This window comes from Erpetoichthys calabaricus, chromosome 15, assembly GCF_900747795.2.
Source record: "Erpetoichthys calabaricus chromosome 15, fErpCal1.3, whole genome shotgun sequence".
Classification (NCBI taxonomy): Eukaryota; Metazoa; Chordata; class Cladistia; order Polypteriformes; family Polypteridae; genus Erpetoichthys; species Erpetoichthys calabaricus.
In genome coordinates this window covers 76,166,809-76,181,904 of record NC_041408.2, presented here as the reverse complement: position 1 = coordinate 76,181,904, position 15,096 = coordinate 76,166,809, and the positions used below count along the sequence as shown (strand labels likewise).

The 15,096-nt window shown below is 38.9% G+C and overlaps 1 protein-coding gene across 4 annotated transcripts in view; it reads right to left on the bottom strand.

Annotated features, from left to right (window-relative positions):
- The window catches only part of LOC114666140 (ribosome-binding protein 1-like), a 114,119-nt gene that overhangs the window by 36,756 nt on the left and 62,267 nt on the right, over nucleotides 1-15,096 (bottom strand). For 3 of the 4 annotated variants that reach the window (XM_028820885.2, XM_051919642.1, XM_051919644.1), the window contains exons 12-17: nucleotides 11,914-12,006; nucleotides 9,909-10,001; nucleotides 8,883-8,960; nucleotides 8,696-8,785; nucleotides 8,517-8,609; nucleotides 2,587-2,682 (exon numbers count right to left, since the gene is read on the bottom strand). In XM_028820885.2, coding sequence (XP_028676718.2) covers nucleotides 2,587-2,682; nucleotides 8,517-8,609; nucleotides 8,696-8,785; nucleotides 8,883-8,960; nucleotides 9,909-10,001; nucleotides 11,914-12,006 — 543 coding nt within the window. The remainder of the gene's footprint in view (nucleotides 1-2,586; nucleotides 2,683-8,516; nucleotides 8,610-8,695; nucleotides 8,786-8,882; nucleotides 8,961-9,908; nucleotides 10,002-11,913; nucleotides 12,007-15,096) is intronic. The other variant, XM_051919643.1, reaches the window with a different exon arrangement.

Below are 15,096 nucleotides of genomic sequence, written 5' to 3'. Positions count from 1 at the left end.
CCGGTGTATGTTTTGCTTGTGCCGTTTGAGAGGCGCGTTGTTGCATGTGTAGTATTTGGACGTGTTGTTTTGGAGCTGTAATCGATTTGCCTGTGCTGTGTGAGACGCCCGTTGTAGCCTTCCTTGCCGTTAACGTATGTCTGAGACGGGAGGTGTTTCGTTTTGAATCCGTGCCTGTTGCGATGCAGCACTTTGATTGATAGTTTGCGTCATGTGGATCCAGGATGTAGATTTGTGCATATTTGCGTTGTTGATTTGTTTCAGGGTGCACTGTTCCAATGCGATGCAGTATTTGTGCACATATGGGAAAGCAGTATGGGCCATTGCCTTTTGGTGGCCTGATATTTACTAAAAGCAAATGAACTATTGTAGGATCTAACGCAGTTCATAAAGTTTTTACTTTTAGGTACGTCGTTAGTTAGAAGCTTTAGTTGAGCTTTGCGTTTTTGGAGTCGAGACATTTTTTCTTTTAGAAATATGGATAAGTAATAAGGAGAATTGCACTCACTGTTAATATGGAGCCTTTTCTGCGGTTGAACGGTTAATAGTGCCTTATTGTAATGAGATCCACCTATGCTGCATAGCCGTCTATTTTGTTGTTTCTTTCGTGTTCGTGTGTTTGTTCCTGTTTTCGTTTTGTACCCGTGACCGTGTATTCATGACTTGTTTCTTTCTCAGCATCCGAAATATGGATAAGTAATAAGGAGGATCGCAGTCACTGTTAATATGTTTCTGTTTCTGCACTTGAACGGTTAATAGTGCTTTATTGTAAGGAGATCCACCAATGCTGACACCTATGCTGTCTAGTGTGAAGGTGTTGACGTTCACTTTAGAATATGTGGCTTTCGGTGTGACTTCTTATGGATGTGTGTGGGGGGGGGGGGGGGGGGGAATTGGTTGAGGATTGTTGTTGCGCGAGTGTCTTCTTTCTTTTTGTGTTCCTGTGTCTTGTTGAATCCCCCTCTTTGTGTGTGTCCCGTCCCTTGCTTGTAGGGTCTGTGGGGTGGTTTTGTGTTTTTTTTTTGTGTTCCATGGGCTTGTTGAATCCCCCTCTTGGTGTGTGTCCCGTCCGGTGCCTGTAGGGGGGGGGTGCCTTGCTGTTGTGCGCGAGCCTCTTTTTTTTTTTTTTTTTTTCGGGTCTAGTTTCGTGTGCAATGTGTTTCGTGCTTTTCCTGCGTTTGACTTTGCGCCTCATTTCTCCTTTTTGTATGTGCTCACTCCTTTTTTCTGTGGTCTTGTCCGCCACTCGCGGCCCCTCATCCGCCTTTGTCGCCCTCTTTTGTCCGCCTTTCTCCGACTTTCGCGGACTCTTTTTGCGCCTGCGCCTCTCGCGGCCCCTCATCCGCCTCTCTCGCCCTCTTTTGTGCGCCTTTCTCGGCTCCTCAGCCGACTCTCGCGGACTCTTTTTGCGCCTGCGCAGTACGTCTTTTTGCAGCTACGGCCCATGGCCGGATGTGCCTGCGTCCATCATCCGGTTTAGCATTCTCGGTTAGTAATATGGATTCCCCAAAGAGTACCAAATCTTGTGGAAATCATTCCCAGAAGAGTGAAGGCTGTTGTGGCCTGGGGGTGGAGGAGCAACTCCATATTAATGCCCTTGGTTTTGGAATGGGATGTGCAATAAGCTCATATAGGTGTGACAGTCAGGTGTCCACACAGAACTGCATTCTCATGGTCTTCCTCCTGTTGGTCAAGACCCATACTTTTGGGGTACATGCTGCATTTACTTTCCATATTGTACAGAATATTGGAGGATTTTCCTACTGAGAGTGAAAGCCTATGCAAGTATGCCAAAGAACTAGTAAAATATATTAAGATTTAACTGGTCCATCAGAGCAACAAGGGAGGATTCATGAAATTCTTATATTTAACCAGGATTATTTAATAGCTAGCTATGTACCAGTCTATACCTATTCTTCACAATCCTTCAGTTTGTCTGCTCTTTAGGCACAGACCTGTTGTTGACATAACGTACAGGGTTTAAGGTGGGAATGAGTAATTGAAACTCCACAGCTGATCTCTTAACATATTGGGGTCACTCACTGTATTTCAAGTCAAGTGGTTTAACAGTCATACCATCCACACCCAGTATTGCAGCATACAGTGGCATGAAATGCTGCTAATCAAATACCAGGGAAAAGCTGGGACATGGAACTACACTTTCAACATAGTGAGTGGTATGAAATATTACAGTATGATCTATCAAAGTAACAGTGGCTACAGGTTTTGGGGGTGGTGTGATGAATTGTAAGCTTGCCATAAAAAAGGTTTTTCTTTACGCAAGCATTCCTGCACTATTTAGGTTATGGCCCCTTGCTGCCCTAGGTAGTGCCATATCATTTGAGGTATTTATTGTAGTTTGGGGTTCTCTGCAGAAGAGAAGAAGCTTTCCATTATTAACGATAGTCATACTACATGCAAAAATATTTAGAGTAAAATGCTGGGTAATATGTAATTTGTAATTCATTTCTACCCTTCCATTTGGTTTCCCATACAACACTGGGAAAACCCAAAAATTTGAGTCTAACAATAATCATAATTGAAACCAAAAATAAAAAGTTTAATATTATAGGTGGTCCTACTCACCGCTTCAAGTTCATCGGAGTAATTCTGGCATTCAGACTGTGCAGATTCCAGCTGCTTTTCTAATTGGGCCTCCACAAGCGACAGCTGCATCTTCAACTGAAACACAAAAGCATTGATTACATCCTAAAAGTCATTCATAGTTGGTGCTTAATTTAGCAGATATTACAAAAGAAATTGCCCATCTGGAGTTAGGTCCCCAATTACAGGCCAGCAAAGGACTTCTGGCCAAGTGATGCATGTAGATGTTTAAATCATAACGTAGCTGGACAGCAGTGCGTGATGAAAACAAACAAACAATCTGAATAAAACACAGCCACTTCCTAGATAATATCTAAAAGGGGAACCATAAGTCACCTTAACTGTGCACAGGGAGTCGTGATCATGACCACCCATCAAGGCTACTTACAAATATGTAAGAAGAGAATATGAAACATTTTGTCACTCCAATCAGCTTTTCAACATTATTCTCTACAGAAGGAAAAGACCAAGGACCCAACAGATGGCCAATACTAAAATCTGCTACCATAAATTTACAGAACACGTGGCCACCAAACACAACTAAATACATTTAGCTAAATGGTAGTAAAAAAAAGACAGTACTATAAAAAGACAGGAGGAACAATTGTGAGTGACAAGAATACAATCATTTCCCTTAATAGGATCATCCAGTCACTTTTTGAATTTAAAAAAAAAATTTCAAATGACACTGGACAACATATTTTTTCAAAAATTGGTTTCCTGAAAAAGTTCTGATGATAGACAGCTTCAAGCTTAAACACAAATATATCTGAAAACCAAAAATTTCAGACAGACTCACGTAGGAATTTGGAGAAACATTTTTACTTTATAACTTTTACTAAATTTAGTGTGTTTAATCACTTAATGATTCAGACAAATTGCATTAGTTCAATTGAGCTAAAAATGTTTTGCTGACTATTTGATTGTAGTTAACATCTAATGCTTCTTGTTTCACCATCACACAAACGTTGGATACCACTTGCTTTGAAACTGCTCTTCCTTTGTTGCAATGTCCTGAGGCCTCATGTAGAACGCTGTGCATAAAAAATTAACACTATAACATGGCATACGGACAAAAGCGGAAATGTTCGTACGCACAAAAAAATCCAGATGCCTAAATCTGTGCGTATGCCAACTTTCACGTTCTTCCGCTCCATAAATCCCGGTCAGCGTAAAAAGTAATGCACAGGCACGCGCCTGCTGTCCCGCCCCAACTCTTCCCAGAATTACGCCTCTTTGAATATACAAATCAATATAAATAGCCCTTAAGCTATGACTTCTGTGATAAGACAATGGGAAAAGCACAGGGGGGAAAAATAGAAGAATTTCAGTGAATACCAAGGAGGCAGCAAGGAAAAACTTACTATTTGTTGGTTTAAACAGCGATATAAAATCAACAAAAGGAAGTTGATCGAGTGACATAGCCTGTCAGAGGAACTCGAAAGCTCAAGTTCACAAAGATGCACAGTTCCCGAAATAAAAAAAGAAGCGGTCAGATATCAAAGTCGCCGTGAAAAGGCGAGTCACAGCCCACTGTCTGAGTGTCATATGAGAGCTTATTAGGGTACAGAGAGAGGAAAAAAAATAAAAAATAGGGACACAGTGAGAAAAAGCTCGAAATGCCATCTTTAATCTCAAAATTTCCACTTCAATCATGTAGTTTATTTTGTCATTAAAGTAGATATTACAGCTCTCTGAATAATTAAAATACTGAGATGTATACTTGATATTTTCATGATGATAGGAGTTAAAGCATGTTATTAAACATAGGAACACAGTGGCACAGTGATTGTGAGTGACCTTCGATGAAAAAGACAGTACTGCTACAATAAATTATTTTAAATGTACTAACCCCCAATTCCTGTCCTTCCTTTTCTTTCTCCAAGTAACCAAATCACCACACAATCAGCTCTGTAATAGATATTAAGCTATCTGCAAGCTAAGAACTCTGATTCTTCAAAATTTAAGGAACATAGTATGTGTTTAATTATTCTATCTATCCATCCAGTGTCGCGCCAGTCCCAGCAAGAAAACAGCACGAGGCAGGAACAATCCCTGAACTAGCTAGCGCTGCGCCACTGTGTCATCATGTTTAAATTATTAACAATAAAACTTTTAACTTCATTTAAATCTATATCTGTATAACATATTTTGCTGCATTTCATCTTAAAAGTGATATCGTCATCATATGTAAATACGCGCTTTATAAATTGGTGCAGGTTGTGCAATATTATAACTATCGCAAGTTTACAGTGAGGTAATTGTACTTCTAGGTACAAACAGTTCTATAAGGAGTACTTGATGGACTGATTGAGTGTGTTTATAGTTCTTGGGATGAAATGGTTTCTCAACCGCGAGGTCTGTATAGGAAAGGCTCTGAAGAGTTTGTTGGATGAGAGCAATTCAAATAGCAAATGGCTGAAGCAGCGTGTGCTTGATTCTGTATACTGGTAATTCTCTTTCCGATCAGCTGCTCCGAGTGGTGCAGTGAGAGTAATATGGAAAAAGATGATCCACTGTGGCAACCCCCAACGGGAGCAACTGAAAGAAGAAGGTGGTGCAGTGACAGTAACGACGCTAAAGCAGCTATGGTATTTAGAATAGTTTGGACATTCCGTGGACCATTATATTGTTACAGGTTAATTACAATCAGATGCCTTAAACTAATGAACAATATGCAGTTAATTTCAGTGCATTTGATAAAGCCGGCATTGTGGATGTAAAAAAGAAAGTGAAACCACACAGGAACAGCAGCACTGCTTTGACGCTGGGTGCCGCCAGTTTGCAAAACCGAGCAGAGAACTTGTGTATGCCAGGGTTGGAGCTACCATGAAAATGTGCGTGGCTTTACACCAAGTTTAGGTTTTATACATTGCGATTTGAGCGTGGAAACGGGCTTATGCAAAATTTTTGTGCGTACGCACTGTTTATACATGAGGCCCCTGGTGAAAACTCATCTCATTTGTCACAGACTGTACCAAGATTAGCAGGAAAAAACGAATACAGAAAATGTATCTTCAGTGACATGCTGCACATCATGGTTTTGTGTGACTGACACGTTGTCAAACCAGCTGGATGCAATTTGGTGCTCTGTAGTTGTAGCCAAGAAATCTCAAGAACATTCTTGAATGCCTTCCATGCGATTCTCCAGTCCCACTAGCAGATCTTCTAACTGCTTGACATTGATGTTGTGCCCGATTTGTGGAACAATATAAATGCCTTCCTTAAACTTGGCATCAGTTTTCTGTCATTACATGTTCATCACTTTCACAAACACTTTCATCGGTTCAAGTTTTATATAAAGAGGAGGCAAAAAAAAAAAAAAAGTTGTTTATGTGTAACACTCTTCTGCCCTGGAAACAAAAGCATAAAGAGTGGCCAGTCCTTTTTAATATCATGAGACTCTTTAGCATGGCTATCCCATTAACAATGCTTGGTATATTTGAGCTGTATTCCTTCTACTTTTAGATCACCACAGTCGTCCTAGTTGCAGGTGTTGTACTGTAAATGTATACTTGTATGAGCGGAAAAAGATCACAAAAAGGAGGTGACTGCAACAAAACAGTACACGATAGTAAAAACTAGATTTGAGACTTTACCAAAATCTATAAAAATACTTCCAAAAAAAAAAAAAAAGTGTTCAAGAAACATCTGCATTGTACAGGTGCGTCATACAGTTCCTAACTTTGTGATTCTGCCCAATAAGGGCTTTTTGTGCCTTTTTTTGCTAAGGGGCAGAAAAAACATTTATTTATTCCTACAGTATACGGCAGTCCCCAGTTCTCAATTCTCTTCCAAGTCACTCTTGTATCATCGGTCTGCTTTTCTTTCCCACACTCTCTCTCAGGTGCATCTCCCCCTTTCACTCAGTATGGTATACCATGTCGCTGAAAACCGGACACTTGCTCTGACAGAAGTTAATGTCCTCCGCAAAAGATGCTGCTAAGCTCCTTCTACCACTCTCAGGTTTTATTTGGAAAGGGCACAATGAAAGGTAATGGAATTCACAGCAACTGATGAACATTACATTAGGTAACCAGATAACAGGATGGAGACACACAAACTCCTGCTTTGTCCATCTCGGACAGAATCTGCTGGAATGCCTTTTCAGTTATGATATGTGACAATGGTGTTTTGCACTGCACATTTAACCATCCACTGAATTTTTAAATGCGTTTTTAGCTGTACAGTAATCCCTTGCTATATCGCGCTTCGCCTTTCGCGGCTTCACTCCATCGCGGATTTTATATGTAAGCATATTTAAATATATATCGCGGATTTTTTCGCTGCTTCGCGGGTTTCTGCGGACAATGGGTCTTTTAATTTCTGGTACATGCTTCCTCAGTTGGTTTGCCCAGTTGATTTCATACAAGGGACGCTATTGGCAGATGGCGGAGAAGCTACCCAACTTACTTTCTCTCTCCCTCTCTCTCTCTTGCGCTGACGTAGGGGGCTGTTCGCACACCTAGACGATACGGACGCTAGTCTAAAAATGCTGAAAGATTATCTTCACGTTTGCTATCTTTTGTGCAGCTGCTTCCTGAAACGACATGCTGAACGGTGCTTCACATACTTAAAAGCACGAAGGGCACGTATTGATTTTTTTATCCGTCTCTCTCACTCTCTCTGCTCCTGACGGAGGGGGTGTGAGCTGCCGCCTTCAACAGCTTTGTGCCGCATACTTAAAAGCCAAACAGCACTATTGATTTGTTTGCTCCTTTGAAGAGGAAGATATGTTTGCATTCTTTTAATTGTGAGACTGAACTGTCATCTCTGTCTTGTCATGGAGCACAGTTTAAACTTTTGAAAAAGAGACAAATGTTTGTTTGCAGTGTTTGAATAATGTTCCTGTCTCTCTACAACCTCCTGTGTTTCTACGCAAATCTGCGACCCAAGCATGACAATATAAAAATAACCAGATAAACATATGGTTTCTACTTCGCGGATTTTCTTATTTCGCGGGTGGCTCTGGAACGCAACCCCCGCGATGGAGGAGGGATTACTGTAGTGTTTAAACTGAAAAATTTGTCAGAGCACAACCAACCACAGCGGAGGCATATTGTATTATTCTTTTGCATTATCTAATGTCTATCAAATTAATTCATATAGAATATGAAAAACACTTATTTGCCATAAGAACATAATACTCGGTATTAAAACTTAAAGAAAAGTATTCTCATTTTATTTAGAAAAATAACAACATAAAACTGGTTAAGTAAAGATGTATTAGCTTGGGGCTTAAGTTTGATACTGTAATTGTATCATTCAATAAGTAACTTCATTACAATCAGTGGAAACAGAATTTAAGATTCAAAAAACTTTCTTGGATTTTTTTTTTTCTTTTTTAATCAACATCTTAGTTTTGCCAAGTGTGGTCAGTGTTAAGATTTGTGAAGGGAGGTTTGTCTGTAATGCCAGCACAACTTGATATATTAATCCATACCATCCATCTATTTTTTGCACCCTCTTAGTCCATTTCAATGTCTTGGAGAGCAGGCGTTTATTCCATTAAATGTCTTGCACATGGCAGAACCCAACCTTGGCCAGCGCACCAGTCCACTGGAGGGCATGCCCACTTACCCAAACCTAAGTAAGGGTTAGCCATTTAAAAAACAGACATGTTGGGATATGGCAGTAAAACCCAAGTACCAGATGAAGATTATTCAAGGAACAGCTGGACATTTTAAGGGTTTGCTCATTCAGAATTGGACTATTTTTAAAATATGAAACTAGTTTATGCAATTACTAGATTTGAATTTTTCAAAACATAAGCCTCTCTTGTAAAACATATGGGGATGATGAGGTGGTTTCAGTAACAGAACATAGCAGGGAACATCTTAAAAATCTGTCTTGTGTGTCATAGTGAAACCGTTATCTGTGCTAGTTCATGAACACAAGATTTGCCAAATTACCTTATTCAGCTCATCTTCAGAGTCGGAAAGCTTTGCTTTCCATACAAGCTCCTCTTCCTCCACACTCTTTTGCAAGTCTTTAAGCATCCCCTCCTGTAAAAGCAGACACACAAATTTGTATGAACAAAGAGTGACGATGTGCCAGAAATGTCATGTTAAATGTCAGAGGAGTCACTTACAGTCTCTGCGAGAACATTTCTGTACTGCTCACATTCTGCCTGTAAAGTGCTTTGAGATGCTTCAGCTTCTTTTAGTTTAAGTGCCAATTCCTGCAGCCAAGTATTACAATAAGAAGGTGACTCATGAAAGTATGGCCTAAGGGCACCAGTACCTTATGACCATGCTAAGGTTAAAAGCAAGACTTACCATTGATTCTGTGGCTGTAGCACTTTGTTGATTGACGCTTTCCTGTGCTTTTTGTTTAAATTCTTCTAGCCAGTTGGGCTGGAAAAAAGTGAAATCAAACCATGAGCAAACGTGGAAGACTTAAAATAGGTTTAAAACACACAAATCAGAACACAAAGTGAAGAGAATGGGCACATTCCTAGTGTAGACTTGATGTCCTGAATGACTACTGGAAATCTGTAATCAAAAAAACTCAAAGCAATCTAAATACCAGTAAGTGAGAGAAGCTACCTGCTCAGTCCACAAGTGACAATCAGCAAGACTATTCACTTCAAGCATGTCCTCCATCCTTTTTTCATATACATCTTCAGGATTTTATTCTTTGTTGGTCATATGTAGCCAATGGTTTTAAAGTGTGCCTCTGATCTGTGCGGGTAATTGTTTTTGTTTTTTTTTTTAAAAAATCAAAAATAGGTATTCGCTGAAGGCACACAAACCAGCTGATAGATTGAACGTGACAGGGAGATAAGACACAAACGTCAGATGATACAGACAGGCTATTTAGAAGGGCTGATGTGCCCTAATCAGTATAATGCCAGTGCCATAAGTGATTAGAGCAGGTCCAAAAGGTGCTATGTGGGTCTGAGAAAAGCACAACTCAGATGGCAGTTACCCATATCTGGCAAGGTTAAAAACACGAGTTTCTATTTAGGAGTTATTTAAGAGGAGTGTTGTTGGGTTCTGTGCCGATTTAGACAGTGTTTCATTTCACTTTTGGAAGAAATGCAACACTCACACATGTTATTCTATAACCATAGCATGTTCTTGGGAAAAAAATATCCAGATTTTGCTCAAACAAGATGTTTTTCATTATTTGCTAACTAAGTATTTCAAGGAGCTTTGCAAAATAATTCAAGGGTTCTCTTTTTCTAAGCACCTCCTCGGGTGCTTTACAATGAATGCAAGTGTGTATCTTGGTAATTCACAGTTCTTTGTTATTATTTGCTGGGACCCTGCAGGTAAGAACACATCAACAGCACAAGGTACCTGGTCTGTAGCTACAGAAACTTGTGGAAAGAGAACCTGAAGTACTTCCCTCGTCTCCTTCTGCAGCATACAGAGCTGCTGTTCTGCGAGATCCTGAGCAAAGATGGAAAAAAAGAAAAACCACTTGGTAAACATTATAAAATCTCACTTCAGAAAAAACACGACTTTCTCAATATATTTATTTTTTTTTTTAAATATAGTTTATAAAGATTTCCCTTCAGATTGATGACTGAGCCTTACTACCAAGGGAAGAAGAAAGAAAAACACAACCCAACACATTACTTACATGTCAGAATGTGGCCAAAAAGGTAAAAACACTGAGTAATTGAGGGACAATGTGTAAAGGAAGCGAGTGCCTCCAAAAAGGTGTGGGTCCAGAGGTAACTTTCCAATTATAACCAACTTTGAGGGCCATGTATTTAAAAAAATAAACATTTACATAGCACCTTTAAAAATAAGCACATATATACAGTATCTACAAAAAACACCAGGAATGCCTATTAAGAAGTTACACATTGGGAAAAGATGTTGGATTTCTTGGTATGGCTTGTTTAATTCACTATTTAAGCCTCATGTACTTAAGGTGGCCATTTAATTCCAAACAGATCTGGTTTAGTCTTCCTTCCTTATCATAATGTTCAAGGACAATATGTAAAGGCATATCTGAGGTTTTCAGTGCATGTAGATATCCATTTTGCTTAAATTTGCCTAATCTCTAAACTATGCTGGGATGATTTGCTGTAGCTTACAATGTGATTAGCATGAGAATCAGCAATTCAAGCGGTTGGGTCCTGGACTTTTATTAAGAATGAACTGGACAGCAGGTGAAGGTTAACAGTCTGCTCTGGAGATATAAGCTTTGTTACATACAAATCTTTCTCATGAATGGGTGTAGGGAAGATTTTGAACTTGACTATGTAAGCTGTGCCATAGAATGATTAAATTTAAAAACCTAACCATTACTACAGGACATGGTTGTGTTTCCAACTTCTTGGCCACTATGCATGTCTGTGTTCTCAGTATTATACAGCATCACACACACTATAAATTTTTATTTCACACATACTCTGATGAGGGTTTTCCAAAAGCTTTGCAACACATTTTTACTGTTAATATTTAAAATTTCAGAATTGTTGTAACATATTCACAGGATGAAAGATGATGCTGCATCTACACTAAATTCTCATTTAAAAATGGCATTTTTAAAATGAAAATGATGTCCATCCACACTAGCGTTTTCAAATCATTTACAGAAGTCTGCTTGGGGACCACTTTCAAAAATACACAGCTCTGGACAGCATTTTCAGAAGTCTTCATTTTCTGGGATTAAAAATACCAGTAATTGTCTGCACACTTATAGCAAGTAATTCTACATCCTCAAAAATACATTTTTGAATATTCTGGATAATTTCAGCCCATGCCACATTGAGAAAACAAATGGGCATGCATCCCTTTCTTAAGGCAAGGCCAGAGCGATTGCAGTTTGGCTTTCCTCAGAACTCGCAACTTGTGAAGCCCAGTAACTGTAGTTTTATCAATAGCACTATTTTCATAGAACTATCTGTGCATGTTCATTTACAATTCCTTCTCCAGAAGAGTATTTATAAGGCCCTTGTTAAAAATTCACATCACTGCATGGTGAGCCATAGAAGACAAACAGCACACTTGCAGAGAGTCTGACTGTTTTGTGGCACTGATGTGACCAGAGGGGCATTTCAAATTAAAGACTGAAGTGGCAAAAGTGTTGCAAATTTTTGTATCAACTCTCATGCTATACATATAGTACATGACTGCACACAAACATGTTAGTCTTAATATTTATCAATATAGCAAATATATGTAATCTACTATGAAGTCTCACTCAAAGGTGGTTCCATTAAAACAGATAATAAACTGCTAATGTAGGCACTGCATGTTACCAGTGAAGTCCAGATCCCTTGTGTCCGATAAGAATACTATGCAGATTACAGTGTATCATGCAGTGACAATCAGTGCACTTTCTAACCTTTGCTGCCTTGGTTGCACACAATTTTCCTTCATTTGATTTTTCTGCAGCAGTCAATGCCTCCATTGCGTTCCAGTTTTTCTCACGAAGATCCTAACAAAGTGGGGGGGAAAAGTGCGTTGACAAAACCACATTTGATACCACCCTTAGTGTTACACACACACACACACACACACACACACACACACACAATTACCGAACACAGAAGAGGTCAGATTTAGGATTAAAATCTGAAGTGTGATAATACACCCAAACAGGCTGCATATACAAAGCAAGAGAGACTGGCATTGGCTCCTGCACAAATAGTACCCGAATTTTTAAGAAAGGAGTAGCATTAAAGCAATAGCATACTTTAGAAAGCTACGGTACAGAGTTCTGCCAGTTGTGGACAAATTTAGTAGCAGAGCTCTGGTGTTAAATGTGTGGTACTTTATAGCTAGCCGGCAAAGTTACAGAATTAATGATGTATTTATGTGCATCAAACATACAGGTGCTAAGGTTATTTGAATCTTTCTCTTGCATCATAATAAAATTTTCTCTAATACTTACAACACTGATTTCCTTGTTAAGTTTGTCTCTTAATTACAAATATTCCAAACCTAAAAAATCTCATGCAATAGAGAGGTCTCAAGGTAAGGATGTTTATATCCGCTTATGGTGTGAGAGAGTGGCGACACATTGCATGCAAGTAAGGACTTCACCATACTCTGTACACATGAATGACCCTCTACCCAACTCTGGTGAACACTTCTTGGGCTTGGAATTCTATGTATACATGGTTAATACCAAGCAACACTCTAGTTAACCGATTTTGATGACAAGCGACAGTATTCTGCTGCCATCATGTAGACGAAATAACTGCAAAAAACAAACGCATTAATTTTCTGTGTTCTGCCACTCTAAGGTAAATCATCAATATTCATGAGTGAGGTAGAGCCTTCAAGAGAAAACAAAGTGCTCCCTGCTGGACACAGGCATATACCTGTACATGAAGCTAAAAAAAGGTCTATTGTACAACAAAATTAAACTATGAAACTGAACCATAAGTTGAATGAAGAGATAGTGATGACAATTTAAATTGGTCATCATATGTGGACATGAATAGTGAAACTCATGCACATGGCACTGTATGAGCAAACCACCATGATAGAGCTGGTGAATTTGGTCCAATGAAAGTTCACTGTGGAGCAAGCAGCTTTGTGACAAAAAAAGTGCTAACATAACTACAATCGAGTAGAAGGAGAAGACAGACAAGTATGTAAAAATACAACCAAGAGAATACTGAATATGTTATTAACCACATCTTATAAAACAAATCCAAAAACCATAGATTTACAAAGTATTCTGTGATGCATCGATACTCAGTCCTCTTCAAAGGACACCTCAATGCCAAACCTTTCGACCTTGTTTCACAGAATAAAAATAAATAACAATCCTTCACATGCCCATGCCGCAGGAGGTTACAGAGCACCACCATGAACTACCAGACTAAGCAGTTATATTTAGAAATAAAATGGGTTGTTCACTGTAAATGTAGAGCAGCACGATGAAGCTAAAAACTTAAAAGTTTTGTGTTTTGGTCTTTGTATATCATGATGGCAAAGAAATAACTGACACCAACCGGTCAAAAGTTTTAGAACACCAAAGTGGGTCTTCAAATTTAATCAGTTGAAATGTAATGACTGATTAAAAATGGTGAAAAAGGTAAACAGGAAATTGCCAGAATTAAAATTTTAAAAGTTTAGGTTAGCAAAAACTGAAAAAAGGAAATTTCAGAATATTACAAATGGGCCTTGTTCGGGGAACTAAAAAGATACAACCTACTGATGTTCTGAAGCAGTTAAAGTACTGTAAATTAAGCCTTGCAAGTTGAAGCAAACAATTTGCACAGGTGTCCCAACTTCTGTTGATTACTTAAAACCCCTGTGTCGGTATTAAGGCAGAGTTTGAACAGACCGTTACTATACCCTCTGAAGTACTACTTGAGCAATATTACACTCTAGAATGTTGTAAATTCTAGGGAGAACAGCAAGAAAATGGCAATTAAATGAAACAAGAGAGCATTATCAACATTAGAAGTTTAAGCCTTGCATTTAAAGAACTTGCTTACACACACAAAAAACAGGGCCTTGAAATACTGGCTGTGGACTAACACAGACTGGAAGAAAGTCTTATGGACAGATTAATTTTTGGTTTATCACGCTGGGTGTTTGTACGCTGTAGAGTTGGTGAAAGGACGGTTCCTCTGTGTTTGATGTCAACCGTCAGAATTTTTCAAGTGTTAAGACTTGTTTTTAACATTTAGACCCTGGCACCCTTCATCTCCATCTTCAAGCACAAAAGCAGAATAGCTATTTTAATATGTATAAAAAAAATGCTTCACTTTAGAATGTAAAATTTCATGCAGTAAATGAATATATACCATGACTGTGACGAAAATTAGACTTAAGAGGAAAAAAAAAAACAACAACAAAAAAAAAAAACCCACCTTCCCTGCAGGAATAAGTTCAGTATTTATTTATTTTTTTTCAAAAATTGCAGTGTTAATCATTTATTTTCATCAATCAACAAAATGCAGTAAATGAACAAAAGAGAAATCTAAATCAAATCAATATTTGGTGTGACCACCCTTTGCCTTCAAAACACCATCAATTCTTCTAGGTACACTTGCACACAGTTTTTGAAGGAACTCGGCTAGTAGGTTGTTCCAGACATCTTGGAGAACTAACCACAGATCTTCTGTGGATGTAGGCTTCCTCACATCCTTCTGTCTCTTCATGTAATCCCAGACACACTCGATGATTTTGAGATCAGGGCTCTGTGGGGGCCATACCATCACTTCCAGGACTTCTTGTTCTTGTTTACGCTGAAGATAGTTCTTAATGGACTTTAGCTGTATGTTTGGGGTCATTGTCCTGCTGCAGAATAAATTTGGGGCCAATCATATGCCTCCCTGATGGTATTGCATGATGGATAAGTATCTGCCTATATATCAGCATTGACAACACCATTTATCCTGACCAAATCTCCAACTCCATTTGCAGAAATGCAGCCCCAAACGTTCAAGGAACCTCCACCATGCTTTATTGTTGCCTGCAGACACTCATTATTGTACCGCTCTCCAGCCCTTCAATGAACAAACTGCCTTCTGCTACAGCCATATATTTCAAATTTTGACTCATC